The sequence below is a fragment of the Mytilus galloprovincialis genome, chromosome 5 (genome assembly GCF_965363235.1).
Source record: "Mytilus galloprovincialis chromosome 5, xbMytGall1.hap1.1, whole genome shotgun sequence".
Classification (NCBI taxonomy): domain Eukaryota; kingdom Metazoa; phylum Mollusca; class Bivalvia; order Mytilida; family Mytilidae; genus Mytilus; species Mytilus galloprovincialis.
In genome coordinates, this window is record NC_134842.1 from 93678105 (window position 1) to 93692691 (window position 14587).

At 32.0% G+C, this 14587-nt stretch overlaps 1 protein-coding gene across 1 annotated transcript; it reads left to right on the plus strand.

Moving 5' to 3' along the window:
- The first annotated feature begins 1059 nt into the window (after window positions 1-1059).
- LOC143076744 (AH receptor-interacting protein-like) lies at window positions 1060-13925 on the plus strand. Its single transcript, XM_076252604.1, has 6 exons — window positions 1060-1200; window positions 7057-7236; window positions 8189-8369; window positions 8998-9184; window positions 9962-10104; window positions 12235-13925. Exons 1-6 carry the CDS (start codon window positions 1102-1104, stop codon window positions 12435-12437), a joined length of 993 nt encoding a protein of 330 aa, XP_076108719.1. The 5' UTR covers window positions 1060-1101; the 3' UTR covers window positions 12438-13925.
- Window positions 13926-14587: the final 662 nt, after the last annotated feature.

Below are 14587 nucleotides of genomic sequence, written 5' to 3' on the forward strand. Positions count from 1 at the left end.
ATTCAACGAAAAAATATCATCCAGATAACGGTAGGTATTTTTGAATGTATCAACCAAATGTAACAATGATGATTCTTTACTGAGTTTGCACGATACCGTTTTTTTTCTCTCTTGTGAGGAAACCGTCAAGCTGCTACGTATCGATATCGATTATCAGTGTTGAGTTCAAAATCGTAGCAGCCGCTACGTAGCGGCTATCAATATTTATGTAACAACTAGTCTATAGCTACACGTTCAATAGTCAAAATCTACGTAGCACTATGTAGCTGCTACGATACTGAACGCGGCCCAGCTGTGCAGAAAGTATATTAAATATAAGCAACTAAATATTATTAAATGTAAAATGATATTGAGACCGATAAACTGACCATATTTCATACTTTTAAGCTTTAAGTAACTTTAATCTTTGTCCTCTAGGCTCAGTGACACTTCTGCATATATAGACACTGAAAATTGCTGAAAGTTTTGTTTATCTAAAATCGATTTTACATTTATCCATATTGGTCAATCATTTTTTCCCACATTAAGTTAAGAGGGGGAGGGTTGGGGTCAGTGAAAAAACTATTTGAATTAAGTTTTTTTTCTATCCTGCATTGAACTTTTGATGTCGTTCCTTAGTCAGTTTTTTCAGTTTCGATTTCCTGTAAATAAATCTATGGTCTGGATACAATAGTTCAGTACATTTTGATTAAACTTCAAGTTAGCTTGATGCAGATTGCCGATCAGTTAGTTTAAACACTCATGCTTCATTTTTTTTTTTTTATTTGTAAAGTGACTTCGCGGATTATTCAATGTGAAGAGTCAAAAATTAGTTTTATGGTTCAATAAATTCAAAATAGATCTAATAGCCATTCATTAAATGTTTTAAATTATTTTTTTCTAGTACTGTCATATCTCAAGTGGCATTTTGCTTTGATGTTAATAGTTTGCCACATCTCGCACATTTGCCTCACGAAAACATGACAGCTATTTAAGACTTTTAAAAAATATGAATATCACAATTTATACATTTTTACCAGAGTCCCCATGGGAACCTCGGAGAGCAAATTTGGCAGGGGGAGTAACTGTAACCTAACTTCCGTCGACAGTGTAAACAAAATCATGACAGATTTGATCGCAAAGTTATACGAACAAGGCATTGCCAAAAAACTATTAGGTTGTGGCAAAGGTGACTTGCCTGAATATGCAGACGGAACAAAGGTTACTATAGGTCAAATGTAACCGGTTAAATAATTGATCCCGAACCTACAAACAGACAAATGGGGGACATTTTCTCAAATGATAATACAATCATTCAAGGTTAGGGACTGGTTATTTTATTCATTTGGGGAACCTGGCAGAGAAGTTCCCACCTGAAAAATATATCCTATTGAAAACTCCCATCAAGACATACCCCCCCCCCCCCAAAAAAAAAAAAAAAACCCAACCCAAATGCGTAGGGAGGCACTGGCATGGAACTTTAGGTTTATAATAATAATAATAATAATAAATTCTTTATTTAAAGAAGAAATAGTCTAATTTTCATTGAGGCCCTCAAACAAAATACATGCATACAGTTAACATTCATACATTCATACATTAAATTACAATATATATTACTAGTATATACACGATTCAATCATTGAAATATACAAAGGGTAATAAATGACAATATTTGATATTACACAGGCACTTGTTTCTATCCATTGGAAGACCCACTATTAAGGTATATTTACGAGAAACAAGTGCCTGTGGTTCATCATAACAAATGGACAAATATGGCCGTATTTTCACCTCAAAAACCACTCTGTGTATAGACTTACCTGTGCTGTTTGGAAAGTTTTAATGCCTAGCATCCACTAGATATATAAAGTTAAATGCATTTTGTGTTTAAGAAAGATAAAATCTTTCTTGGTTTTTGATGGGCATTTTTTTCCTTTCTGCAGAAGGTGCAAAATAAAACAAACACCTAAATTACTTTGATACTGTCCACTCACAGCTGACTCAGATAAACTCTTTAACTCACCTATAGTTGTGAAGATACCTCTTGTCCATGTCAATTAAGGACAATCAAAACAATAGAATAGAATAGAATATTTTTATTTCCCAAATTACAGGGCCCATAAAGGGCATAAAATCAGATACCATTGAATTTACATAATTGGTAACAAAACAAATATATACGTATATATTTGGATTATAAGCATTGGTCAGAATCAAGCTCAAAACCACATATATATTGTGAATAAACGAATAATAAAATTACATTATACATGTATATGTATTTATTCTCATATTATTTACTTGACTTAGTGTCAGTGTTCATACCTGATCTCCTTAATTCAAAACAGTCACAAATATAACAGCCCAGTTTTTCCATAAGAGTAACATTTTCTTGGGTCAAGAGCCATAAAAATTTAGAGGATTTAAATTTATAAAATTATAACAATTGTTAGAAATATCTTGAAAAAAATCATCCCTTTGAATATCATAAAGAGGGCATTCTAATAAAAAATGAAGCTCATCTTCAACTTTACCAAGTGAGCAATTTGAACAAAGACGCTCAGATCTTTCTATATGTTTTTTTGAATATCTGTCTGTCTCAATTTTTAAAGAGTGAGCGCTTATTCTCAATTTACAAATTGACTGTCTTTTTTTGAAGTCCTGTAATTCTAAATATTTTTCTTTTTTTAAAGAAAAATAAGAACCAAGCTTCCATTTTTCGGAGTTAATTGTTTGATACTTCAGTTTATTCCAAAATGTTAAATAACTTTTACATAGTTTATTTTTAACATGCTGACATAAAGAACCAATTGATTGGTCAAAATTTGGTAATTCAATCTCTCTGTGAATATAATCTATACTAGAATACCATGTATTTACATTAGAACTATGTAACTGCTTACAACATATATAAATGCATCAAATAATAATCCTTCTTTCAAACGTTCCAGTCTACATGGTCTATGACAATATTTTAACATTGATAAAATTATAGTAAAATACATAGGAAATCTACCAAGCTCTGACATTACAGCTATATTACTTGACTTTCTGTTTACACCAAGAATATATTTCATAAATTTATATGAGCTTTTTCAGAAGAATTCGGACCAAATTTTTTTCTAATATATAATCATTATCTTTTTTACATGCAGCTAAATCAGTTCTAAACATTCCCCATATTTCACTGCCATATAATAGCATGGGTTTAATTGTATGATCATGAAGATGTAAAAAAGTGGCAATACTAGGGTTAGATGATGACAAGCATCTCTGTAGCTTAAAACATGCTTTTAAAGATTTGTTGTATAATTCATCTTTACACTGCTTGAATATACCACTAGATGTAAATGTGATTCCAAGATATCTGTATAATTTTGCACTTTCAATCTCTTAACCTCCAAAATGTAAACAGCATTTTAAAAATTTTCCTGGGTTGTTAAAAATTATACTTTTTGTCTTTTTTAAATTAACATCAAAACACCATTTTAATCAATATTCATGTAACATATTAATTCTCTTTTGCAAGCCTTCCTGTGTTTCTGAAAAAATTACTACATCATCATCATACATAAGACAGTCTACTTTACGGTTATTAATATTTACTGGATCAGGACAAGATAAAAACTTGTCAGGTAGATCATTGATAAATATTTAAAAAATATTTGGGCAATTTTAACACAGAGGTCACTTTTATTATACATATCTTTAATGATAGAATAAAACTTTCCAGTAATATTATTTGTTAAAAGCTTATATCTGATACCCTCATGGATCACTTTATCAAAAGCCTGTTTAAAATCTACAAAACAGGCAAATAGTTTACCCCCTTTTTACTAATATATTTATCAATAATGGTTTTTAAAACAAAAACATGATCAGATGGTCTACTTTTTTTTTGAAAATCCAATTTGACATGGATTAATCACTGATTCTTTTACCAAAAGATTATCTAGTCTGTTATTCAAAACAGAGTTAAACAATTTACTAACACAAGAGTTAATGGCAATGCAACGATAATTATCTGTTTTACTTGGATCACCAGACTTAAAAACAGCAGATGAATAAACTGATGACCACTGCATTGGATATATACCAGATGAAAATACATGGTTAAACAGTTTCTAAATTAAAGGATTTAGAACTAAACCTCCTGCCTTTAGCATCTCGTTAGGTATACCATCCAGACCTGAGGCTTTACCACTTTTGACTTTAGATATTGATTCAAATATTTCTTTAGTAGAGAATCTATAATCTAATTCACAGAAAGATTTATTTTTTTCCATATTTTCTATTTTATAATTAATTTCTTTAATTCTTGCATTTGTCTCACTAATTGAAGGAGATTTATTCAAATCTGATAAATGATTAAACCAGACTTCTGGTTCTACTGACTTTCCTTTACTATCATCTGTAGACTCCTTTAAAGAATTAATGAGTTTCCAGTATTGTTTTGGATCAGAATCTCTTAAATTGTCAAGGCTATTCAGAATTGACTGTTTAAATGTGCGCATTTTATATTTACTCAATTTATTATACTCTCTGTAGCATTTATAATAATATGAACACCTGACAATAGGATATGCCGATCATACAGAAATTTTGACAATAATTCTCCTTAAGATACTAGAATTTTCCTCTTTACACCTAAATCAGAATCAAACCATTTACAATTAGGTTTTCTTTTTTTAGATGATATATGACGAAAAATATTTGCCTTTGTAGCAGCAACATTTATTATGTTTAAAAAATCAGGAACTGCTCTCTCTGAATCTTCATTGTCATATTCACAATTCATAAAATTATTTAAAAGAGATTTGCAAACAGGGTGGCAAAGTGCATCTTGAAATTTACTTGTTGATGATTTTGTCCACTTATAACCACCTGGAAATGCATTCATTTTAAATTTATTAATAGATAAATTTGAAGAATAAGTTGCTAAAATTCCAAAAGACAGCTTACAATGACAATCTGAAAAATTTGGGATGAAAACTGATATTTTGAAAGATAAATTTTTAGGTAAAAGTGCCTCTGAAACAATAACATAATCTACAACACTAGATCCTGCGGGTTTATGGCATGTAAATTTACCATAAAAATCTCCCAATACACTAGCTTCCATTTAAAATTCTCATTTTTGTAGATATGCATAAATCTAATAACTGTTTACCTCTAACATCAACCTTACTATCATAACTATGTCTTACATCTTGAATAGTATCACAATCATAATCATTATATATAGGTAAATGAGTATCATAAACATCATTTTGTATAAAATCTGGCTCTGATCCTGACCGAGCATTCAAATCACCACATAATATAATACTATACAAACCGTTTTTTTACCTGAGGGTGCATCTCATAGTTGTACCACAACTTAGTTAATTTTCGCACCTTTTGCATGAAGGAAAAAAATGCCCATCAAAATCCAAAAGAGATTTTATATTTCTGAAACACAAAATGCATTTAACTTTATTATATAGTGGATGCCAGGCATTAAAACTTTTCCAAGTTCACAGGTAAGTCTGTACTCAGAGTAATTTTTGGCATGTAAAGACAGCCATATTTTTCTGTTTGTTATTATGAACCTTAAGACTTTGGCGATTGTAGCCCACAGCTTAAATTTGTAGCCCACATATATAGTCCTATACAAGAAAAGCAGGAGTCAATTTCACAAAATAACTTACCACCAAAATTTTTCTTAAGTCATGAACAATTCAGTATAAGTTATGATCAATCTTAGTCTTAAATATTTTTGAGAAATCGACTCCAGAAATTTAAATTGACCACATCAAATTTTAGGGGCCATTGGCAAGTGGACCCCTTCTAATTTCAAACCCTGGAGGCGTGAAAAAAAGTTGTTTTTCAGTTTCACAATATACTTAACTCACATGTAGGTAAACCTTAACATATATTTTGTCCCCATTGTCACATGTTGGGGGTGGGGGGAGACCGGAGACATTGAAATACTGGGTGTCTTTCTGTCGTCTGTCCATGTGTCTGTCTGGTCTTGTTAGCACTATCACAGGTATAATTCTTGCCAGATATTTTACCATAGCTGAATATAAGCAATATCTCTGATAAGTTCTCTTATGGTTGCTGATCGACTTTTTCAAAAGAGTTATGTCCCTTGCAGTGTCATACACCAAAGAAGCTCTATGGTTTGGGGGGGGGGGGGGGGGGTGTCTCTTTGACACATTTCCCATTTCCATTCTCAATTTTATATTTACAGTAGATTGCATTAAGTCATTATAAGGTTAAATGTAGGTAACCTACCCTTCTTTAAGACTAGACTAGTCCGACATAAAACCGATCTATATGTCTGTAAGACTAGACTACTTCGATAGAAGTACATGTATACTTTATCTGCTCTATGGTCGGGTTGTTGTTGCTTTGACACATTCTCCATTTCCTTTCTCAATTTTATTTACCTAATAATGACTTCACAGTTCAGCTACATGTAACAAGCAAGCTAATCAAGTATTCTACAATGTACCTTTCCCTACACACTCAATGCAATCGGCTGTAACTGTAGAAATTGTAATTGTATTTTACACTTGCCGTTAACAGATATCTCCAAGAAAAAAAGAAAATCGGTTGTTGTTGATTAATTTATAAACGTTGTATATGATAATTAACCTTGACCTACAAATACAATTTTCATAATTGTTTCATTTTCATCATTTCTTGATACATGTACATTTGCTAAAACCTTCATCTTAAAGACCACACGTATTATTTAGTTTTGATAAACTTTATGCTGGAGAGACATTTATATGTGGTATGAATGCCAATGAGATTATTCACCAAAGTTTAAATAAAACAGATATAAGCAATTTTTCCTGGATTGATGAAAACTTGTATGTATTTTTCGTGGACATTTAATTTTGTGGTTTTGCCCAAGTCTGCATACAACCTTATGAAAAATTTGTAATTTGTTGACCATTTAAATTCATGGTTCACCTGTACCCACGAAATCCATGAAAACTTGTATCCAAAGAATAATAATAAATCCACAGTAATATGCAATACATTATATAAATTTATTAATATTTATATTTTTTTCCTCAGATAATCTTTCACTATAGAACCACAAAATGTGATGATGAGAAGACAGTTATTGATGACAGTAGAAAACATGAGAAGCCCATGGAACTGATTATTGGTAAAAAGTTTAAACTGGAAGTATGGGAAGACTGTCTAAAAACCATGAGAGATAAAGAAAGGGCGTTGTTCATTGCAGATACAAAAGTGAGTCACTGCAACCTACTTAACTCTCCTGTGTTAACTCCACAGTTTTAGTGATAGTTTATGTATATATCTATATACCAGTTTTAACCGTGTTTGCCAATGATTAAAATTAAACTATTTTCTATGACACTTTTAGGTAAACACTTTGATGTCACAGTCCAATATAGGGGTTTGTATTCAAACATTTCAAGGTCACCCATCTCAAAATTGATATCAGCCATAGAAAATTTCTGTAATAAACAATTTTCTATAAGAAATTATATTTAATTTTTATTCAACTCAGAATTGATTGATATAAAGAAAAAGGATTTCAAATAATGGTCCTCTATAGGTAGTTTTTACAAAATTTATCATTTGTGTACAGGTGTAACTTGTGTAAATAGATGTGGTATGAAAATGTGGTATGAGTGCCAATGAGATAATTCTCCATCCAAGTAACAATTTATAAAAGTAAACCATTATAGGTGCAAGGTATAGCCTTCAACACAGAGCCTTTGCTCTCACTGAACAGCAAGCTATAAAGGGCCCCAAAAATACTGGTGTATATATCAAACGGTGTCCTATTTGTTTTTAATTTTTATTTGAAATTGAACATTCTGTTTTAAACAGGACAGCTAAAGTTTTTAAGATGAAAGCAGCAAATTAAAGCATTTTTGTCACTTATATTTTTGGGGCCTTGATGGCTGAGTGGTCCAAGTAGTTACTACATTATGTACTGTAATCACTAGCCAGTTAACACTGGGGTTGTGAGTTTGAACCCCACTCATGCAGGTGCACTCATCTCCAATCTTAATTGACTAGGATTGTCAGTTTTTCTATAGAAGGTCAGTGGTTTTCTCTGGGCACTCCGGCTTTCTTCACCAATAAAAACTGGTCGCCACGAAATAGCCTAAATGCGGTGCTAAAAAGTGGCATTAAAAAATCAAAATAAAAAATCACTTATATTTTGCAGCATGTAATGGGATATCCTCATGTATCCAAGAGTTTAAGAGGAATCTTCGGGAAGGATAAAAACCATGAACATCATGAGGGTGGCCATTGTTGTGGGATGATGGCAATGGCAGAACAAGGCTTAGGTTATCCAGATCTAGACGATCTTGTAAAAAATCCTCAACCACTTGAATTTACATTAGGTATGTCAGGGATTTGCTGCTATTCATTCACTATGTACAACATGTAACTAATGTCATTAACTTTACCTATGGTTTGCCAAAACTTTTGTACAAATAACATTACCTTGTGCACAATTAAGATTTACATCAATGTGATTTGTATAAAACACATGTCTTATCAGTCAAAGCAAAGTAGTAGCCTCAACCTTCATGATTTTGGTGCCATGACCAGGATTTAAACCTTGATTGAACTTGGTAAACTTAACCTGAGCAGCCATGGCTGTAATAAAGACATGTTTAATCCTAGGAAAAAGAATCTGTAAATCATTAAGTTCATTGCATTGTTTTGATGAAATTACTTTTAAAATGATAAGAAATTAGTTCATATATCATTATGTACTATCCATCGAATATAATCTTAATGAATCAAAGAAGATGTTAGGTAAATGTCAATGAAACAGCAACCATTTTTAGTGATTAAAGTCATGATTTCAATTCTCAGTATACCAGAATATTCTACAAAATTTATAAGTTAGGACAACACTGGAATGAAGTAATCCTTAGATCTAGTAAAATGAGGAACAGAACAAGCTTCATAAACAAATGAGCAATTGTAACTTATTAAATTTAATCACATATTAATTTCTAGAAATTTTAAATGTGCAAACACCCAATGGTTATGAGAAAGACACATGGGCCATGTCAGAGGAAGAAAGAACAGACAGAATACCAGTTCTGAAAGAGGAAGGAAATGCTTTGTATGCAGAAAAAAAATATGGCGAGGCTGCTGAAAAATACGGGGAAGCTTTAGGATTGTTAGAACAGAAAGTTTTAAAGTAATTTAATTATTATAAGTTGTATAAAACTTGTATGAAGAATAGATTGAGGTTTGAATTATCAAAAAAATATAATTGAGTTATAAAAAAAAAGAAGATGTGGTATAATTGCCAATGAGACAACTCTCCAGAAGAGACCAAAATAACACAGAAATTAACAACTATAGGTCACCATATGGCCTTCAACAATGCTAAGTAGTAAAATAAAAAGTATGTAGAGTGATTTGGCTTGATTCAATAACGTTTTTTCTAGAAAATAGAAAATCATTTGTACAAATTGATCGTTATACCCATTAAATAGATTTAAAGTACAATAGAATATATAATATCAAAAGACCATAAAAATGAATAGAAAGAAACATGTGACTAAAAACATGAAAAATATGGATGACAAAAAAAATCATGATTTATAGAATAACTATAACATATATAAATCAAAGAATTCAAATAGAGAAAAATATTCAACGAGTGAGGGATACATTAATTCATGAATGCACATAGCACATGAGTTAATTATCAGTGTTGTTTGTTCACAAGTTATTCTTTTTTATTACGTTGGAGAAGGGCTTTTTTTATGCAATTGAAGTAGGAAATGCGTTTTTCTTTGCATTCATAATTTGTTTTGACTCAGACATTATCATTGTTTTGACAATGCTTATTGTTGTATGATTTCAGTGTGAAATATCAGTTTTATTTCCCTGGAAAATCATTGTCATTCATTGCAACCAATGCAATAGTTTATTATGTCATTAAATCCATGCTTTATTTTACTTTTAGAGAAAAACCAGGTGATACAGAATGGGAAAAACTTGAGGACATGAAGAAACCATTTTTACTTAATTTTTCTCAGTGTAAAATAAATCTACAGGAATACTACCCTGCTGTAGAACATCTCTCTACAGTACTGAAAAGAGATCCGGGTAAGTCTGAAACCCTAATAACTGAAGAAATACTACCCTGCTTTAGAACATCTCTCTACAGTACTGAAAAGGGATCCGGGTAAGTCTGAAACCCTCATAACTGAAGAAATACTACCCTGCTTTAGAACATCTCTCTACAGTACTGAAAAGAGATCCGGGTAAGTCTGAAACCCTAATAACTGAAGAAATACTACCCTGCTTTAATAGAACATCTCTCTACAGTACTGAAAAGAGATCCGGGTAAGTCTGAAACCCTAATAACTGAAGAAATACTACCCTGCTGTAGAACATCTCTCTACAGTACTGAAAAGAGATCCGGGTAAGTCTGAAACCCTAATAACTGAAGAAATACTACCCTGCTTTAATAGAACATCTCTCTACAGTACTGAAAAGAGATCCGGGTAAGTCTGAAACCCTAATAACTGAAGAAATACTACCCTGCTGTAGAACATCTCTCTACAGTACTGAAAAGAGATCCGGGTAAGTCTGAAACCCTAATAACTGAAGAAATACTACCCTGCTTTAGAACATCTCTCTACAGTACTGAAAAGGGATCCGGGTAAGTCTGAAACCCTCATAACTGAAGAAATACTACCCTGCTTTAGAACATCTCTCTACAGTACTGAAAAGAGATCCGGGTAAGTCTGAAACCCTAATAACTGAAGAAATACTACCCTGCTGTAGAACATCTCTCTACAGTACTGAAAAGAGATCCAGGTAAGTCTGAAACCCTAATAACTGAAGAAATACTACCCTGCTTTAATAGAACATCTCTCTACAGTACTGAAAAGAGATCCGGGTAAGTCTGAAACCCTAATAACTGAAGAAATACTACCCTGCTGTAGAACATCTCTCTACAGTACTGAAAAGAGATCCGGGTAAGTCTGAAACCCTAATAACTGAAGAAATACTACCCTGCTTTAATAGAACATCTCTCTACAGTACTGAAAAGAGATCCGGGTAAGTCTGAAACCCTAATAACTGAAGAAATACTACCCTGCTTTAGAACATCTCTCTACAGTACTGAAAAGGGATCCGGGTAAGTCTGAAACCCTCATAACTGAAGAAATACTACCCTGCTTTAGAACATCTCTCTACAGTACTGAAAAAAGATCCGGGTAAGTCTGAAACCCTAATAACTGAAGAAATACTACCCTGCTTTAATAGAACATCTCTCTACAGTACTGAAAAGAGATCCGGGTAAGTCTGAAACCCTAATAACTGAAGAAATACTACCCTGCTTTAGAACATCTCTCTACAGTACTGAAAAGGGATCCGGGTAAGTCTGAAACCCTCATAACTGAAGAAATACTACCCTGCTTTAGAACATCTCTCTACAGTACTGAAAAGAGATCCGGCTAAGTCTGAAACCCTAATAACTGAAGAAATACTACCCTGCTGTAGAACATCTCTCTACAGTACTGAAAAGAGATCCAGGTAAGTCTGAAACCCTAATAACTGAAGAAATACTACCCTGCTTTAATAGAACATCTCTCTACAGTACTGAAAAGAGATCCGGGTAAGTCTGAAACCCTAATAACTGAAGAAATACTACCCTGCTGTAGAACATCTCTCTACAGTACTGAAAAGAGATCCGGGTAAGTCTGAAACCCTAATAACTGAAGAAATACTACCCTGCTTTAATAGAACATCTCTCTACAGTACTGAAAAGAGATCCGGGTAAGTCTGAAACCCTAATAACTGAAGAAATACTACCCTGCTTTAATAGAACATCTCTCTACAGTACTGAAAAGAGATCCGGGTAAGTCTGAAACCCTCATAACTGAAGAAATACTACCCTGCTTTAGAACATCTCTCTACAGTACTGAAAAGGGATCCAGATGGTTATAGTTTATGTGTGGCTGGAATCTGTATATTAAAAAAATATTAACTTGAAAGAGGAATCAATATTTTGTTTAAGTCTTTTTTCAGTCCGAAGTTGTGTTGCTAAACCTCTTGTCATTCAGTTTGACAGATTAACAGGGGATAAATTTCACAGCAATGCCTTTACTGGTAAATGAGTTTAAAGCAATAATAGTGGATATGAGAGAATCTCATAATGCTCTGTAATATCTATAGTACTGGTGCTATGTAACTATGAACTATGTAAATATTTGTATTCTTTTTCAGACAATGTAAAAGCATTATTTAGAAGAGGAAGAGCCCATGTTGGAGCATGGAATCCAGTGGAAGCACGAGAAGATTTCAACAGAGTTATAGAACTTGATTCCACTTTATCTGGTGCAGTGAAAAAAGAAATTAAGATTTTAGATGACAAACAAAAATTAAAAGACGAAAATGATAAACAAAAATTAAAAGGTTTATTTAGTTGATGATATTAGAAAATTAGAGTTACTTCCCATGTATTGTATTCAACTGGTTTTTTCCAGATATATCATAAGCTTAGGAAACCATCTTGGCTTTTTGATATGCTTTGTTACAAATTGGATTGTGTGTTAGGTGAAGATACACATGCAGTGTTCACATTAATGTTAAAACCACAGAAAGCATAATAAAATTCCAGACAAATGATTTTACATCCACAATATTTATCATTAAGTTTTTATTTCAAGATGTTGTTGGATTTTTGTACTCAACAATGACAAACATATAATACTCTGATCAGGCTGTCTGTCTGTACATTTGTGAAAGCCACAGCTGTGAAAGCTCAAGTTTGTGTATTATTATTTAAAAAAAAAAATTATTTTAAAAAAATCACAATGTTTGGTTTTATGTATGAAAGCTGCATTATGATTTTGACAGATGAATAGAAATGAGACTTTAGTAACTTTTTTTTAACTGATTTTTTTTTCTTGAAAACTCAAATTTATTTCCTTGGATCTTTGTGATTTTGATGAGTTGTTTTAACTTGTTTTTAAGAGTATTTACAATTTGATAGTTTGTAGAAGGCCTCATGATTTTTCTTTGGATTTTTCAACAATTTTCAAAAATGTTGGGTTCGCTTTTCTGATTTTGATAGTTTTTTAACTTTTTGTTTCGAAAAGCTTAACCTTTATTTGTGAAACTATTTGACATTTTTTTTCTTCAAATTTCTTTCACCAATTCAATGAAATTGTATAACATAATAACCAGTAAAGGCTACCTCCTTTGTTATTTATATATTGATAGATTTGTTGATCTGTAGTTATTGGTATATCATGCTCAAATGGCACACTTGTTTTTTTACACTTTGTCATTACATAGTTTGAAATACCGGTACTTGAAATATATGTCATTTTGTACTCTCCTTTTCTGATTTTGAGCTTTCAACCCAATCCTTAGGTCGTTGACACACCTTGAAGCTTTTTCTTTTTAGTGTAAAACAAAATATATTAAATAGCAATGACTAGATCATATGTATTTATTAGTTGTTGTGCATGTCCAGCAGTTCCATCTTAAATTGGTAGAGTGACTGAGTCATAGTAATTTGCATGAAGAAAAAGAGATTATAAGGCCAATTGTAGCTAATTTTTTTATTTTTTTTTATCCCATTTCATAAAATGCATTCCAAATTATTTTTGTTTTCTAAAATTTTATTTCTAGAAGCTTACAATATCTGAAACTAGTAATATTTTTCAAGAAATTGTGAGTTCAAGATAACATTTATTTAAAATTCTTAATTTTGGTTTCATGTTCGAGCACATAGGATACCAAATCAGAAAAGCAAAATATCCAAGATGGCAGCCCTATTAATGTTCAGTTGAATTCGTATTTTTTTCTTACTTAAATTTAATTGGCCGATTTATAGGTGCTTATAGTTTTATTATTGAATATGTTTTAAGTTTTTGAAATAAAGTTTAGTTAAAAATATCAACATTGTCTGTTTTGTTATTGTTATTTATTAATAATCAAAGGTGACAAGCCAAAGCTTTCGATTTTATATAGAGGTCCTTTGGTTTGTCTGATTGATTTTAAGAACTAAGAGACATTAAGTATAATTTGAGAGATCAGTGTGTGAGAAATTCCAGATGATTCAACGAAGATTTGGAACAGTTAGTTCTACATAGATATAAGAAGATGTGGTATGAGTGCCAATGAAAAAACTCTCCATTCAAGTCACATTTTGTAAAAGTAAACCATTATAGGTCAAAGTACAGACTTCAACACGGAGCCTTTGCTCACACCGAACCGACAGCTAACAATGGCCCCAAAAAATGATTACTGTAAAACCATTCAAACAGGAAAAACAAACAGCAACCACTGAACATCAGGTTCCTGACTTGGATAATTAATTGTGCAGTTTACATCTGGAAGCATTAAAAGAGAGGCGAAAGATACCAATCGGACATACATGCTATAAAAAAAGACCAACGAACTAACAACAGTACACAAAACACAACATAGAAACTGAGGACTAACAATAACACATAGTTGTAAATATAATGGAATTTTATGCAACTTTTATACAAGTGAGAGGTTTAGCTAGCTATAAAACACACCATTTGCCTGTACTAAGCCAGGAATATGATGGTTGTAATCCATT